The 16,624-nt window shown below is 38.1% G+C and overlaps 6 protein-coding genes across 7 annotated transcripts; 4 read left to right on the forward strand and 2 right to left on the reverse strand.

Moving 5' to 3' along the window:
• Positions 1-1,054: 1,054 nt before the first annotated feature.
• LOC103840834 (sucrose transport protein SUC2) lies at positions 1,055-3,342 on the forward strand. Its single transcript, XM_009117361.3, has 4 exons — positions 1,055-2,296; positions 2,448-2,511; positions 2,820-2,863; positions 2,954-3,342. Exons 1-4 carry the CDS (start codon positions 1,055-1,057, stop codon positions 3,128-3,130), a joined length of 1,527 nt encoding a protein of 508 aa, XP_009115609.1. The 3' UTR covers positions 3,131-3,342.
• A 703-nt stretch (positions 3,343-4,045) lies between these two features.
• On the forward strand, positions 4,046-5,688 carry LOC103840836 (tetratricopeptide repeat domain-containing protein PYG7, chloroplastic). Of its 2 annotated transcripts, none has more exons than XM_009117363.3 (4): positions 4,046-4,305; positions 4,411-4,728; positions 5,078-5,224; positions 5,302-5,688. In XM_009117363.3, exons 1-4 carry the CDS (start codon positions 4,165-4,167, stop codon positions 5,584-5,586), a joined length of 891 nt encoding a protein of 296 aa, XP_009115611.1. In that variant the 5' UTR covers positions 4,046-4,164; the 3' UTR covers positions 5,587-5,688. The 2 variants fall into 2 exon arrangements, with proteins under 2 accessions (XP_009115611.1, XP_009115612.1); XM_009117364.3 differs by having other exon boundaries at positions 4,087-4,305; positions 4,407-4,728.
• Positions 5,688-6,601, reverse strand: LOC103840835 (gibberellin-regulated protein 9). The gene is made up of 4 exons (XM_009117362.3): positions 6,401-6,601; positions 6,250-6,303; positions 6,107-6,173; positions 5,688-6,029 (listed from the first exon to the last, which is right to left on the reverse strand). The coding sequence occupies exons 1-4, from the start codon at positions 6,458-6,460 to the stop codon at positions 5,848-5,850; spliced, it is 363 nt and encodes a 120-aa protein (XP_009115610.1). The 5' UTR covers positions 6,461-6,601; the 3' UTR covers positions 5,688-5,847.
• Positions 6,602-8,637: 2,036 nt separating this feature from the next.
• Positions 8,638-10,858, forward strand: LOC103840839 (receptor homology region, transmembrane domain- and RING domain-containing protein 3). Its single transcript, XM_009117366.3, has 4 exons — positions 8,638-9,152; positions 9,267-9,497; positions 9,573-9,962; positions 10,040-10,858. Exons 1-4 carry the CDS (start codon positions 9,026-9,028, stop codon positions 10,567-10,569), a joined length of 1,278 nt encoding a protein of 425 aa, XP_009115614.1. The 5' UTR covers positions 8,638-9,025; the 3' UTR covers positions 10,570-10,858.
• On the reverse strand, positions 10,662-14,536 carry LOC103840838 (tRNA nucleotidyltransferase cca2). The gene is made up of 15 exons (XM_009117365.3): positions 14,145-14,536; positions 13,912-14,042; positions 13,732-13,849; positions 13,552-13,604; positions 13,401-13,450; positions 13,216-13,314; positions 12,994-13,103; positions 12,771-12,898; positions 12,596-12,662; positions 12,420-12,503; positions 12,254-12,316; positions 11,811-11,988; positions 11,299-11,469; positions 11,058-11,155; positions 10,662-10,957 (listed from the first exon to the last, which is right to left on the reverse strand). The coding sequence occupies exons 1-15, from the start codon at positions 14,493-14,495 to the stop codon at positions 10,853-10,855; spliced, it is 1,806 nt and encodes a 601-aa protein (XP_009115613.1). The 5' UTR covers positions 14,496-14,536; the 3' UTR covers positions 10,662-10,852.
• Positions 14,537-14,901: 365 nt separating this feature from the next.
• On the forward strand, positions 14,902-16,326 carry LOC103840892. The gene has a single exon (XM_009117406.1). It carries the CDS (start codon positions 14,902-14,904, stop codon positions 16,324-16,326), a length of 1,425 nt encoding a protein of 474 aa, XP_009115654.1.
• The last annotated feature ends 298 nt before the right edge of the window (positions 16,327-16,624 follow it).

Here is a 16,624-nt window from a genome sequence, read left to right on the forward strand (position 1 = left end):
TGAATTCATCTAATTACCTACAAAAGAGATATTTTAATTTATCTTTTCGTTTGTTTTCTAATATATTTGGTGTTGCACTATTTTTAATAAAAGATTATCAATTAATCATTTTGTTTGTTTTCTAATAATTTTAACATCTCTTTTAGAAGATATTTAAATAAATTAATAATAGTTTATTAAAATAGTGTAACACCAAAAATTATTCTATTGCCACTCGCTTGTATCGAAATTTGAAAGTTATATTCTTTTTTCTCTTTACCTAATTTAAAAATCTCAAAATAGTTTCAATCCGAATATATCTATCAACATAGTATATGCTCTTACATATCACTTCTGACTTTTCTCTATCCGAATTTCTCGGTTTATGTTTTTAAGATATCTATTTTCATTTGATTTTCAGTTTTATAAAAGTAATTAAAAAGATAAAACGAAAGTAAAGTGCCAGAGAGAATCGAATGTCCATATCAATAGATAGGTAGTAAGAGCATATTATTATTAGGATAATTTCTAATATTCTAATATATGTAATTAACACTCATATAATTTTATTTTATAATTAAAATTTAAACATATAAAATAATAAAGCCATTTATAGATTGACATATGGCTCATAGAGGTTCTTAAAGAAACAATTCTTCCCATTTTGCACTTTTTCTTTCTTTTTAAACATTTTTATTATTATAAATGCGAGAGGTTACTTTCTCAATGCTGATGCTAAGAAAGTGAAATCACGATAACAAAGAATTTAAGTTCCAAACACAGAAATTAATATGACGCTAAAAAGGAGAAAAATAAAATAAAAACAGAAAATTTAATATAAGACGGACACGTGTCAATACTGTACCCTACACTAAAGAGACATCTTATTTTTCTTTTCGATGCTTCAACTCTCTTAACTTGTCTCCTCTTCGGATAATCCTATCCCTCTCCTCCTATAAATAACTCTTCACTCTCCCCCTATTTCTCTACCACAACAACCATCGGTAACACCACCGAAACAAAACAAAACACATACCCTTTAAAAACAAAGTTTAGTTTCTTCTTCTTCTACTAAATGGAGAAAGGTTCCAACGGTTCCGCGGCGTTGGAGATGCAGACGTCTGAGCTTGATCAGCCGGCGGCTCTCCGTAAGATCATTTCGGTGTCCTCCATCGCCGCCGGTGTACAGTTCGGTTGGGCTTTACAGCTATCTCTGCTGACTCCTTACGTGCAGCTACTCGGGATCCCACATAAATGGGCTTCTCTGATTTGGCTCTGTGGCCCAATCTCCGGTATGCTTGTTCAGCCCATCGTCGGTTACCACAGTGACCGTTGCACCTCAAGATTCGGCCGTCGTCGTCCTTTCATCGTCGCCGGAGCCGGTTTAGTCACCGTCGCCGTGTTCCTTATCGGCTACGCCGCCGATATAGGTCACAGCATGGGTGATCAGCTTGACAAACCGCCGAGAACGCGAGCTATCGCGATTTTCGCCCTCGGGTTCTGGATTCTCGACGTGGCGAACAACACTCTCCAAGGACCATGCCGTGCTTTCTTGGCTGATCTGTCCGCGGGGAACGCAAAGAAAACGCGAACCGCAAACGCGTTTTTCTCGTTCTTCATGGCGGTTGGAAACGTTTTGGGTTACGCGGCAGGTTCTTACAAGAACCTCTACAAAGTTGTCCCGTTCACGATGACCAAGTCCTGCGATCTCTACTGCGCAAACCTCAAAACGTGTTTTTTCCTCTCCATAACGCTTCTCCTCTTGGTCACGTTCATGTCTCTATGTTACGTGACGGAGAAGCCATGGACCCCTGAGCCAACCGCAGACGGGAAATCCTCGAGCGTTCCGTTTTTCGGAGAGATCTTCGGAGCGTTCAAGGAGCTGAAAAGACCGATGTGGATGCTTCTTATAGTCACTGCACTGAACTGGATCGCTTGGTTCCCTTTCCTCCTCTTCGACACTGATTGGATGGGCCGTGAGGTGTATGGAGGAAACTCAGACGCAACCGCATCCGACGCCTCTAAAAAGCTTTACAACGACGGAGTTAGAGCTGGTGCGTTGGGGCTTATGCTTAACGCGATTGTTCTTGGCTTCATGTCGCTTGGTGTTGAATGGGTCGGTCGGAAAATGGGTGGAGCAAAACGGCTTTGGGGAGCTGTTAACTTCATCCTTGCTATTTGCTTGGCCATGACTGTTGTGGTGACTAAACAGGCGGAGAATCACCGGCGAGATCACGGCGGTGCTAAAACAGGACCGCCTGGTAACGTTACCGCTGGTGCTTTAACTCTCTTTGCTGTTCTCGGTATTCCCCAAGCGGTAAGGCTCTCTTAGTTTTGTTTTTTTGTTTGTTTTACAGAAAAATGTTTTTGTGTACGAGTTAATTATTGGTATTAACTTTTGTTTATCGGAAAAATAATAATTAATAGCGTAATTTGACCATCGTTTTCCAAATTTTAATTAATTGCAGATTACGTTCAGTATTCCTTTTGCACTAGCTTCCATATTTTCAACCAATTCTGGTGCCGGCCAAGGTAAATTTTTTATATTGAGTCATTTATTTAAATTAATCACGCGTTTTGTTTTGGATAATGTAAGTCTACAGTCTTCTTAAAGTGTTGGGACCTAAAAAAAGTTATATGCATTTAATACGTACAGATTCGCAAGTTAATAACTTATTGAGATGACTTAATATGATTTTTACAAGTCATCTCAATTTTTTTTTAAACACTTATTGAGATGATTTTACAAGTCACCGATATTAATACATGGGGTTTCATCGACCATACGGAATATGCAATAATAATTTGAAACTAAAGATTTGTATGTTTCGTCTCAACAGGACTTTCTCTAGGTGTTCTGAATCTGGCTATTGTCGTCCCACAGGTAAAGAAAACGTTTGAAATCAGTTTTATTTAATTATTTACAAAAAATGTTCACATCCTGATATGTATTTGTTGTTTCATTAAAACGTAGATGGTGGTATCTGTGGGAGGTGGACCATTCGATGAACTATTCCATGGTGGAAACATTCCGGCGTTTGTGCTAGGAGCAATTGCGGCCGCGGTGAGTGGCATATTGGCTTTAACCGTGTTGCCTTCGCCGCCACCGGATGCTCCAGCTTTCAAAACTGGGGCTATGGGATTTCATTAAAGTTTTAGCAGTGTTTCAGTGGCTATGTAACTCTCATAAAACTGTAGTGTTATTGTGCAAATCCTACATAAAGAGAAAAAAGGAAATTCATCTTCTTGGGTTGTTGGTTTATATTGTACCTAAACCCATTGTGTTCCTTTTTTGTAACTGAAATTTTCAATTTGGAGTATATTTCACCTTTTGCCACCTTCAAGGCTTCATTATTACTACTTCATTGTTTTGGATCTTTCAGTCATATCTCACACAAGAAGAATTGTATTGTTTTTTTTGTTTCATAATAAAACTTAAAATGTAATAATTAATCTAGAAGAATAATTATTTTTGATGGTTTTCTTTTTTTGTCAAGTGTATTAGAAATTTAGAACCGAGTTGAGTTATACATGTAATTAATAAATACTTTTTAAAATTCCAAAAATGCATTATGTTACCTTACTCGTAGTTATAAATAAGCCTCTTTAGCTATTACATCGGCTTCACGTACAATTTTCCTCACAAATACAAAAGCTAAAATCAGGATGAGCTAGGCTGATACTATCTTTGGTGAGTATAGCTACAGACTGGTTCTTTCAACCGTAAGATATATCCTGATGAAGAAATTGTCTCCTACAACAGATCAAACACACACAAGTTTAGTACATTAATTCTTCACGAGCTCCTGATCTGCAGATCTGAATTTAATATTCGGATTATAAAACCTATAACTAGTGTCTTATTAATAACGTTAGTCAGGTGTAGACCACCAAGGACGCAATCTGATTGTAAAGCTGATTTATTGTTGCAATATAGTTTTCACATTACAAAAAAAAAGCACAAAATGATGAATATACACTTTTATGTTTAGAGCAATAAAAATAAATAAAATATGCAGATTAAAATTCTAATAAAGAGAAAGAGAGAGAGTCCGGGCGGGGTAAACCCGGAAACCCGAAGAGTAACGCGGGTGGGCCTTATCTTCATCTTCCTCACCACACACACACAACAAACACGCACACTCGTGGATTTCAAACTTTGAGAGTAATCTCATTGGGACCTTTATGATCTCATCGAACATGCTACTCCATACGCTATCGTCATCGTCTCCACCCATTCACCGCCTCTACCTCCACCATCCTCAGATCCTCCCTTCTTCTTCCTCTGTGTCTCTCAAGTTCCATCCCAAAACGATTTCTTTACAGGTAAACACTCCAACTTTCTCTCAAAGAATCTGACTTTATTGCAATATTAGAGAATTCAATTGGCTAATCTTCCTCCATGTTCTTTAAACGTGTGGATGAAGGCAGATACATGGAAGGACTTTAGCTATTCGATCTGCAGAACTTGCTGCTAGAGGGCTACCTTCTTTGAAGAAGATGCCAAGCAAAGGATCTACCTTTCTGCTGGGACAGAGCTTGTTGATGGTCTCTGCTTATCCAAACATGGCATCAGCGTCAGAGAGCGTGAAGCATGAACCGGTTTACGAAGTTGGAGAGTTGTTTGAATTAGGTATTCAGCTTTCTTACTTGCTGTTGCTACTGGGTTTGCTCGGAGTTGGTACTTTCTATGTGATTCGTCAAGTACTTGTCCGCAGAGAGCTTGACCTCTCTGCCAAAGAGCTACAGGTATTGATTCTGATCCCAAGTATTAACCTTTGTGTTAGAGTGAGAAAATTAGATGAAAGGCCACTAGAGAACTGATGAAATAATATTTGATGTCTCTCAATGTTTTTAGCAAACCAATGTTATTAAACCAGTGTTTGGTGTTGGTTAGGTACCTTTATAGAGGATTATTGTTTAGACAGGCGTCTAAACCAATTTTTTGAACGCCTAGACCGGTTTTAAAAAATAGGTTTGATAAAAAAAAAAATTCGTTTAGAGCAGATTTACCGACTAGGCGGGCGCCTAGACAGACTTTAAAACACTGATCAAAACTGTTTTATATGGTTTTTGTGTTTGTCTGAATAATCTGAAGGAGCAAGTTAGGAGCGGGGATGCAAGTGCAACAGAGCTCTTTGAGCTAGGTGCAGTGATGCTTAGACGCAAATTTTATCCTGCAGCCAACAAGTTCTTGCTTCAAGCTATCCAGAAATGGGACGGTGACGATCAAGATCTTGCTCAGGTAATAATACAAATTTACACACACAAGCACGCACTGTTTCCATCAAGTACAAATGATGAGTACAATTCTCGAGACAGGTCTATAACGCTCTTGGAGTGAGTTATGTCCGAGAGGATAAACTGGACAAAGGAATCGCTCAGTTCGAAATGGCGGTGAAGATTCAGCCTGGTTATGTAACGGCTTGGAACAATCTTGGAGATGCTTACGAGAAGAAGAAGGAGCTGCCTTTGGCGTTGAAAGCGTTTGAAGAGGTTTTGTTGTTTGATCCTAACAATAAGGTGGCTCGGCCTCGACGTGATGCGTTGAAGGATCGTGTTAAGCTCTATAAAGGCGTTGTGGCGGTCAAGTCCAAGAAACGGTGACGAAAAACCGATAAACCAAGAACTCCCCCTCGTCTCTCTTATGTTATTTTTGTAAGGACATTTTGTGTTATTATTATGAATATGAAACTTGTTTACTGTTTTTACTCTTAACAATAAATCACTCATCTTATTATTCAGATATCGATACAATGTTTATAAATAATGATAACATGATGAGAAATAAGGTCACGCAAGATACTAAAGAAGCAACAACGTAAATAGAAGATGTTCAGTGCATGTAACATAGAGGTTTTTGTTGTCTCAAGGACACTTGAGCTTATTGCCGTGAGTACGGAGATTAGCGTAGCAAGGACATGATGCTGTGTTGCCTGAGGTTCCGGGCGGCACGCACTGGCACTTGGCACAGCAACTTCCACAAGCTCTGTAACACACTTTCTTCCTCGACGTCTCTCTGCATCTCCTCGCGCACGCATACCCACAATCTGCAAATATTTGGCTCATACATTAATCAAAAAGTTGTTTGGCAAAATAAAAGAAGAAGACTTAGAATGTTACTAACTGAATGGTGGACGATGATGGTATGTTCTCTTAAACGCCTCCACTTGGTTCTCCTCGTTCGTCTGAATCTATAAGCAACACAAGAAACCGAGTTTATTTGATATGGAAAGCTTGTTTTAATATGTTTTTATTATTTTTATTTACCTGAGAAGCAGAGGAAGTTTCAGCGTTGCTGGACGAAGATAGATCTGCAAGTACCTGTGAAAGAATCAGACAAGAACGTCTCAGTGTTTTTAGTTAGTATGTTTGCAACAAAGAGAAGCTAAATCTTGAACAATGTTTTGATCATTTTTACCTGAGAAAGCAGAAGAAGAGAGATGAGCATAACAAAGGCCACCACTTTCATCTTCTCCATCTTGTCGGTTTTGAAGTAGTTTGTGAAAATAGAAGCTGTGGATGGTTCTTTATATAGACACAATGTAGCTATTTTGTCTTCTTCCTCTTTTCTTTTGTTGAGTGAAAAAAAAACCTCATGTTGATAGGTATCACATGCAATAGGCTTTCATCGCTGGACTAGACATAAATCACAGATATTAGATTGAGTTTTGCTGTAAAGTGTTGGTGTTTGATGCAACAGTTTTGATTGGTCTTTGAGGATATATCTAATTTATTACGCAAGGACGAAGAAGAAAATTCAAACCTTGTTCACTGAAATCTAAATCAAGCTTAAATACATGAAATGAGTGTAAATTTACAGTAAAAATATATAGGCTGGTTTTAACAAGGTACTGTAATGTGTGTGACTTCACTGACTTGTCGACACACGTATGGAGAGACAAGTGTACTTAAAGTGTATAAAGAAAGAGGCAATTAGGTAGTTTGAAAATTAATGTCTTAATGATATCTTTGCCATAAGAGTGTTATAACAGCTGTCTCTTAGTTCAGACATAGAACAGCTGAGAGAGATAGATGAAGAAAAACGCATGCAGACGCAATGTTGTTCGAAAAAGCAGATGGCAATGTTTGGCTCCGATTGGTGAAAACGTAATATTATTACTGTCTTCTATAAACCACATTCAAAATTTCCAAACGCGCATGATGAGACTTTAAACGGAGAACGAAACCGAATAACTACTTAGGCCACGATTGTTTATTTGCATAATTGCGTCTGTGTTGGTGTTTTCATGTTATAGGGATCAATATGTAAGTTCAAACGCAAAGCTTTATATAAATTTATATAGTTGATAGAAAAAGAATGAGAATTATGGTTCCATGCAGAAAAAAATCTAAAAGAAAAGTCATTGTTCAGTTTTTTTTCACTAAAATATAGAGAACGAAACACAGGGTGCTTTGCCAAAAAAAAAAAAAAACAGGGTGCAAATTGCTATGTAATACATTAATTGATGGAGATTGGAAAACGACTCGAGAGGAGACAATAAATAAAACTTTATCAAAGGACGTATGCCCAACGAAATTTCCCGAAAATGGGCCAGGCCCAATAACTGGAATCTTTTATTATTGGGCCGGTTCTGGGTGTATTATATATGTTGATGACAAAGAAAAAAACTAGTCATTATTTACATTTTTGATATAAATGAGAGCTGGACTTTTTTTTGAGTGTCAAATGTGAAAGTTGTATTGATTACATACTTTTAATTAATTCTCAAATCTAGCTAAATTTTCTCCTATAGAATACCTAAAATTTTAATATGAACTAGGTTAAGATCCGCGCCTTGCGCGAGATAAACATTATATATATAAATTATTTTATATATTATATGTTTATAACATATTATGAAATAATAAAGATATATTGAATAATTAAAAAGTCATTATCTACTACTTATATAATTAAATTGGGGCGAACATATAAATAAATTTTATAAATCGAAAAAATATTTTTTCTATTTGATATGATATATAATTAAATTTAAATGATAGTAACATATATATGGTATATTTTAATATTAATATTTATTAGATGATGCTTTTTGCTCATATTTTTTTATCATTTGTATTTGTTATAGCAAAAAGTCTAAATTAATTATAACAAAATTTTCACTGTGGGATTAATAGTTTAAGTAATTTATAATATTTTTAAAAATTAAGTTGTGAATAGTATTTCAAATTTTTTATCAAAAAATTGTTCAAAGTAAATTTCAAAATTAAGATATTTTTATATTTTATATGGCATATAGTTTAATTTAAAATGATGCATATATTTATATCTTTTATTTTTGATACTTATTAAATGAGACTTTCAACTTATATTATTTTTAATTATTTGTATCATGTCATAACAAAAGTTTTAAATCATAGATCAAAAAATTTGAATGTAAAACTTGTAACAGTTTTAGTAATTTATACTCGTTTTAAAAAATTCAAATATAATATATAAATAATTTTTTAAATTTTTATTATATAGTTACTATGATTGTTTAATTTACTTTAATAGCTTAAAATTAAACAAATATAATTCTAATACACACTTATTTTTATCAAATCTTTATTATTCAAAATCATTAATTGTCATATATACTTTAGCCACATTAGGCAATTCTGTAATCTTATATAAGGAAATAATGAAGCACATTTAATAATGTATTTATTGTGGTTTAATAAAAAGCTTATTATATATTTAGATGGACCAACCTATTTCTCTAAGGATTCTAAGAATCATTCTAGTGATGACATGTGGCTACAAAAAAATGTTGCAATGCTTCTCAAATAATATATAGGGGATGTTCAGATATTAAAAACAAAATATCTTATTATATAAAGTTTGGTTCTTAAGTATAAATTTAGTTATGTTTACTTAACAATCCAAAAGTTTTAAAAGTCATTAATTGAAAATTTTAGCTTATATAAAAAACCACTGAATAACTATTTCAATTTGAGAACATAAGTTATATTTCATAACCAAAAGTAAATCATTCAATCCATTAGTCCCTCAAACCGAGTTGTGGAAGGGAAGCAGACGATGAATCTTGTTGCTCTGGTCCTCCTGATATTACACATTTTCATTCTTTCATGTGTAGATGCAGGCACAGTCGTTTTGATGAATTCCAACATCACTCAGTCTTTCGAAGACATGGAAGGTTATTTCTGTGAGTTTTTCCTTACTTCCACCCACTCACACTGACACACGCACATGTATGTGATCTGTTGTATATAAAACTTGTTAAACTTCTGCTAATGCTGATAAAAGTTTTGTGTTCCAGCTCCATCAGAAGAGGCTACCGTAGAAACCGGAGTCCTTTACGTGGCTGATCCTCTCGACGCATGCCAAAAGTTGAGGAATAAACCGAAGCAGAGCACTAACGGTACTTTCCCTTTCGCGTTGATCGTGAAAGGAGGCTGCAGTTTTGAGCACAAAGTCAGAAACGCTCAGGGAACCGGTTTCAAAGCTGCCATTGTCCATGACGATGTGGACCGTGACTTCTTATTAGCTAGTAATATCTTGTACTAAATAAAGTATCTAAATATCGAATCGATGCCACAAATCTTGATTTTGGCATCTCTTTCAGTGGAAGGAGAGGAGTACGGTATCAACATTCAAGCGGTTTTTGTGACGAAAGCAGCAGGAGAAACACTCAAGAAATACGCTGGCATGGCGGAAACAAGAGTCATGCTGGTCCCTAGTTTAGAGGACTCGGGGTTGTCGTTGTTAGCGACCACAGCATTGGTTGTATCGTTGGGCATGTTCGTTGTTCTGACCACTTGTATTTACATCTGTAGACGTTGTACATCACCTATAACATCCCAGTTCCATGGAATGAGCAGTAGAACGGTAAAAGCAATGCCGAGTGCTACATTCACTTCTGTGCGCGGATACACCACAACAGCTCTGTCTTGCGCTATCTGCCTCGAAGACTACAGTGTTGGGGAGAAGCTCAGGGTCTTACCTTGCTGTCACAGTTAAGTATACGAAACTTAAAACTTTCTATAGCTTGTTAGAAACAAACCAACTTATGATCCTTTTGGTGTTTCACAGAGTTTCATGCCACTTGTGTAGACGTGTGGCTTACATCATGGAGAACGTTTTGCCCTGTGTGTAAACAGGATGCAAGAATAAGCACGGACGAGCCATCAGCTTCAGAGAGCACACCGCTCCTTGCAGGATCATCTTTAGTGCATATAGACCCTCCTCCTGTGGGATCCTCACTTTTGCCCACGACCTCGTCCTACAGTCAACTATCTTTCAGGTCTTCTCCCTCTCATGAAAGCTGGCCATCGCCAATAAATGTCAGCCATATATCTGCGGATTTCAGGCAACAAGCAGCCTCCCCGTTGCGGTCTTCATCGCAGAGATCATACATCGCCTGTATAGGCTCGTTGGACTCACCATTTTACTCGAACATAGCATCTCTGAACGAGATGATGCTACCATATCAGACTAGCCCAAGCAATGCGTCCCCTGGGTTTGTCCAATCAATAAGGCATCAGTTCAACTCTTCGCTTTCCAGGGAATCAGAAGGTTCATCATCTCATTTCGCCTCTGCACACTCGCCGGAAGAATGTTAGACCAAAGATTCGAGCAGACACCATGGACTCTCTAGGTCCGGTTTGGTTCATCTAGGATTCTTTTGCTTTTAATATTCTGTCTACACATCAAATCCTTGGAAAGCTATCTATTAGCCAATAAGGATAGATGATCTGTATATTACCTCTCTGTCCATGCATGTTGGTTTCACTCTTTTTTTCTTTTGGGGTTTAGTTCGATCGAATCTGAGATTCAACTAAGCTACAATGTCGAATGATTTTAAAGACTACATAGCGCAAAGAGGCACCAGATTCTAAAGTCAGTTCACTCTGTCCGTTGTCGTTTTGCTTGTATTTCTCTCATCCAATCTTTGCATTCCTCTGCGGAGCCATTAGGATAAGCTAGCTGCCATGTGAGAAGTTTCTGTTGCTGCAAAAACAGAGAAAATGGGACGACATCATGTATTAGAGAGAAGCTAAGATTCTCAATTGTTAAGAGATTCACAATAAATAAAGCCTTTTTAACTAACCCATTCACGGATGAGGGATGATCCTCCGCTAAGCTCTGCAATTTGCATGATCTCCCTCCCATTAACCAGAGGCTTTACATCCCAGATGTTATCAAGACCTGTAATGTCAAAGCCAAGAAACACCATTACGAATGTGGACTTGTGGAGCCTTTATAAACTAGTCACACCCTAACATCTTTTGCCTCCTCTTGGGAAACATCTATCTTTCATGCTACGATTTATCAAGCATACTAACGCTTACCCAGTTCATGAATGGTTTCCTCGATCGTTTGATAGATTTCTCGCAACTTGTCCAGTTGGAAATCCAAATGCCCAATTTCTTGATCTTCCTTCATGCCGTCAACCGTACTCAACAACAGAGATGTTAAGAGTGCAACACGCCAGAAGTCCTTGATATCTCTAAGAAGAAACCCTGTAATAGTAACAAAAAACATACCATTTTAGTTATATACATATAGTTGGAGATCTAATGTGTTCACTAAATCACCAGTTTTATACTACTCATAGTTTATATAATCACAGAGGATATGATCATAAGTTATGTAAGCTAGTATCTCAATTAAATTGATAATAATACATATAGAATTACGAGTCTTATGATGTTCAGAGTATTGTACAAGTAACAGAAAGACACCGCTGAGATTATCTATGGCATCGATTAACTAAAATAAAATTAGTGCTTTTTTCTTCAACTATTTTCTCGACTTTTTTAGGTGGGCGTAATACAATACAATAACGGCTACAAAGTAGTACCTGTGAGTACTCTTATCTTCGATGTTGCTGGGAGCTCTGGATCACCAAGGGAAATAGACTTCCAGTGCTCAAGAATATTAGTGGCCCAATCAAGCTTGTCCAGTTGTACGTCATTCTTCAACCGAAAGGAAGCAATCAACGATAGAAATTTCTCCGTAGTACGATGTATGTTGATAACCTGAAGAAGAAGGATTTAGTTATTATGATAGTCGCAGATCTGTTAAGTCGTAAAGTAGTCAATATTAAAAGGCATGGTCAAACGAGATACACTGCTCTTGAAAAGAACCACACCAACAATCTAAAGCAAAACATAGGTGAAGCCGTGAAGGTTATGATTTTACCATGTTAATCCCGTTATTACCAAATGAAACACATAACAAGTATCGCCATGTAGTTACTGCAGTTAAGGCCTAAGATATTGAACACTAATAATCAGAGCTCACCGTTTCAGCATCACTAGTCTTCCGCTTCAAGGAGAATTTGAATATGTGGTTGACAACAGGGATCTAGAAAAAGGGCTCAAGTTTTGTTAGCTATGATATTCATACTCAGATTTAGTTAACCAAAAAAAAGATGACAAGAGTTCAGATATGTAAGGAACTTCAGTACCAGTTTGCCTTTATTGTCTTTGTAAACTGTTTTCCTAAAGGGAAGAAACAGTGCAGCATACAAAGCAAGCCTTCTTACTTCACCCTAAAACCAAAGAATACAACAATAAAAATCTACCGGGAACTCCTTTTCTAGCAGTTAAAACAAGATGAGATCGTGACAGACTAATAACTTACGCTGAACTTTCCTAGCCCAGGTGTTTGAATAAGGCTCCACATAGCTTCCAAGTATGCTTGGCAGAGGCTAGAAAAACGGAGACACGTTAGTGATTTTTTTTCAAAATATGAATATGAACCTCACAGAACCAGGTTTGCTAAGTTGCTGAGTATTAAGAGTAGAAATGAGATGAACCTGCCACAATTCTCTAATGGTGCAGGCTCGGATGAAGATGGTAAGGCAAAGACAACCCCAAATAGCTTCAGGTCAGAAAGATGTGTTACTGCTGAAACTGGTCCATTTCCAGATATCATCAAGTCGATCTGCACCAAGAAATCAAGTTGTGTAACGCTAAACCTCTACAATAAATTGCAGCGAAATCAGCTATGTCAAGCAAGAACGAAGATCAGATACAAACTTCATTGCCGATTCGCTCTCTGCTAATTTTTTCTCCAAGAGCTACCCTCACTTCCTCACTTGAAGCAGCTTGTTTCAGTTCATTATCCAGAGTAAAACCAAATCTAGCACCTGTTACGGCAGTAGAATAACTACAGAGCTCAAATGAAGGATCTGAAATGGACTGTGTAGTGTGTTATGTATGATATATAATGAAAAAAAGGAAAAAAAAAAGACGCAGTACCAAAGCGAATAGCCCGGAGGACTCGCAAAGGATCATCCAGAAACGTAGCTTTTGCAGGCAATGGTGTAACAATTCTTCCGGACTTGAGGTCATCGATGCCTGTAATTTTATCAGTTCCTTGTTATATTATTTTGAACATCACAGGAAACGGATAATTCTGAGAAGTGGCAACACTAAAAGGCAACCTCTTTCTGTAAGATCTTCTACTGAGCCAGTGTTAAGATTGTAGAACAAGCTGTCAAAATTAAGAAATCATAATAAAATGTTACCATTTGCATACAGTGATGCGGTGATCACAGCTACTCTACTTCTAGTTCTCGAAGGAAGTGAGAGTACCTATTTATGGTTAAGTCTCTCCTGTAAGCATCCTCCTTTGCGGTGCCAAATTTCTAAAATAAATCAAAGAAACAATCAGTTAGGTCCTTTCCATTGCATCTCTCGACAACTAAAATAACTTTGACGTTAAGGATGATAGGTTCCGTTATGCATTTGTAGCAGATAAACAAGGAGCATTACCATTGTAGGGATACGACTGTTCTCTGTGTACTCTTCACATCTCAAATTAACAAAATCTATCCATTGGTCATAGATGCGCATCTTTGCTGTCTCCAAATGTTTGGATTGGTCAGGATTCCTGAAACAAAAGGCCAGCATCAAGAACTCAGAGTTCAGCAGTGAGGAAAGCTTGAAGAAGACCTTTCAATAACAGTGTCGCCTTGAACTTGTTCGTCTCTAGAAGATAAGTATTCCTTGAGCTTATCAAGAAACTCACTTCCAGACATGTTGTCGATCGCTATATCTATATCATCACTATCTCTCCCCAATAGCTGCAAACACAAAGATAATAACATCACTCCAAGTAGCATTCAAAGGCAAATCCTCCTAGATTCCCTAAACTTATCTAATCGCACCAGACGGCGGGAGAGTACCTTATCGCGCACCCAACCACCGGCGACGCGAAGCTGCGTGTCGAGGTCGCAGAACCGGAGAGTACCGAGAAGCCGATCGAAAATCTTTCGCTCCTTCTCGGTGAGATCAATCTTCTCCTTCAACTCGACGGAGAGCTTTGACTGCTTCTGATTCTCTTCTCCTCCAACAGCCGTCGTCGTCGTCGTCATCGCCGCCTTCAACGTCGAGAACCAGCAACGGCACAGGCTCGGAGAAACACGACGAAACGCGACGGTTGAGAAACGGTTAGGTTTACGGTGGAGAGAAGGAGGAATGAGGAGAATGGGTGTGGGCAGGGTTATAATAGTGTTGATTGGAAGAGACAATCTCATGGTTTCTTTTAGCGGTTTAATGGCGCGTTTTTCTTCTGCGGCGATTTACGGGCAGCGTCTGAACGAAACGAGCGGAGTTTATGGGCCAGTTTGGATCGGTGTAAAGTTAGACCAATTATTAGGCCCAATAAAGGCCTTATTTTATTACATATCGAAATTATGCAACAAATGGTTTAATTCTTGTTCTTGATTTTAGATATAGTGTCAACTTTTCATTCAGATACTATATTGATAAATTCTCTCTCTAGAAAATCCTCTCTAGAGCAAAGCTTCTCTTTTGTGGTTTCCTCAACCAAAAAGAGCTTCAGTTTTTAAAATTCTCGTATCACCTTTTTCAAAAACCTTCATCATCCTTCCGACAGAACCTTTCTCTTATATCTTTCTATCAGTTTCTATGTCTTCAGAAATGGACAGAGCTATGTTGTCTTTATCCCTTAAAGATGATGATGACTCGCCTTTTAGCTTACCAGATCTACCCCAGTACTATGCCTCTGAAAGAAATGCATGCAGCATTATAGGCCGTCTTCTCAACCCGGAACTTCAGAGAATGTCTAAGCTGATACACGATCTACCACGGAAATGGCAAAAGTCCTCTAGAGTTCGCGAATTTGCGTTAACCAGAGAAAGATTCCAGTTCGTGTTCTTGCATGAACATGATCTCAGAGAAGTTCTAGATAAAGGCATGCAGACCTTTGAAGATTGGGGTTTGGCGATGGAAAGATGGATCGAGAAGCCTCCTCCTGGATATCTTGATTACGTCTCTATATGGGTCAGGATCAGTAACATACCAGTTAACCACTACACCCACAGAGCTATCTATGATCTCGGAGGTCTCGTAGGGCATGTGGAAGAAGTAGCTTTTGATCCGGAAAGATCACAATCTCAAGACTATGTCAGGGTCAAAATCCGCTTCCATGTATCCAAACCTCTAAAGAAATCGAGGGTTCTGAATCTTCCTGATGGAGAACAAACCACAATCTATTACTATTACGAAAGAGTTCAGAAAAGATGCTACCATTGTCAAAGACTTACGCATGCAAAGGAGAGGTGTCCCTTCTTAGAACACACTCAAAGCTCAAGTGGCCGATCTACTAGTCTTCTGTCCATGCAGCAGCTTTCTCAACCTCTCCAGGTTCTGTCAGAACAAGATCCTCTGTTTGGAGTTCTAAAAGAAGATCAAGTCGGGATTAATCCCTTATCCGGTCGACCCCGCATAGCACCTGAGATCCTTCAAGAAATGCGCAACTATCTACTGGCTTCAAGCTCTGAAGACATTCTCGTTCGACAGCAAAGGGTTATAGCTTCTGTTAAGGAAGCTGAAAAGAACCCGATCACGCAAAGAACGGCTTTACAACTTTCTCCTCCTCCGATATTTACTTCAGAGATCAACAAGGGCAAAGGAATTGTCTTCAACTATGATCAAGAAGATAAGCTTAATCAGCCAACGACATCAAACTCTCAGCCAAAACTCATGGCTTCAGCAATATCTTCAGGACAGTCTCTATTCAACTCCACATCAAATGTCCTTTGTAGATTAACTCTACCGTCTCCTCAGAATCAATTGGATCTTCAGGGCAGTATACCTTTTATCTTTTCGGTTGGTTCTTCTGGGTTAAAGGAAAAAGCAACGAGGAAACCGGGAAGTTTCAAAAGAATCTACAACTCTCGAAAGAAGTCTCATAAGGAGCCAGAAGGAACTGCTCAGACTGTTCTGCCTCAACCTCAAGTCAACAAGAAAAGAAAAGCGGAAGATGATTTGGCTGGTGCATCCAAAGCCGCGAAGAACAATGCATCAAAGATGGTCCCGCGTGAGGGACCGTCCAACACTTAAATGAGCTTCATCAGCTGGAACTGCCGGGGATTGGGACGGTCCCAAGAACTGACAGTTCAGCGACTCAAGAAACTGCGTTCTGCGTATTTCCCTGAAGTATTTTTTCTTATGGAAACTATGAACTCTCGGAATACTCTAGTGGACTTGCAAGCTTGGTTAGGATATGATCATCTGTACACTGTCGACCCTGTAAATATAGGTGGTGGTCTAGCTCTTTTTTGGAAGAACAGTGTTGATGTATCCCTTCTGTATGCTGATAAAAACATTTTGGATGTACATATTATCTATGAAGAAAAGC

The sequence above is a fragment of the Brassica rapa genome, chromosome A09, assembly GCF_000309985.2.
Source record: "Brassica rapa cultivar Chiifu-401-42 chromosome A09, CAAS_Brap_v3.01, whole genome shotgun sequence".
In the NCBI taxonomy this organism is placed as follows: Eukaryota; Viridiplantae; Streptophyta; class Magnoliopsida; order Brassicales; family Brassicaceae; genus Brassica; species Brassica rapa.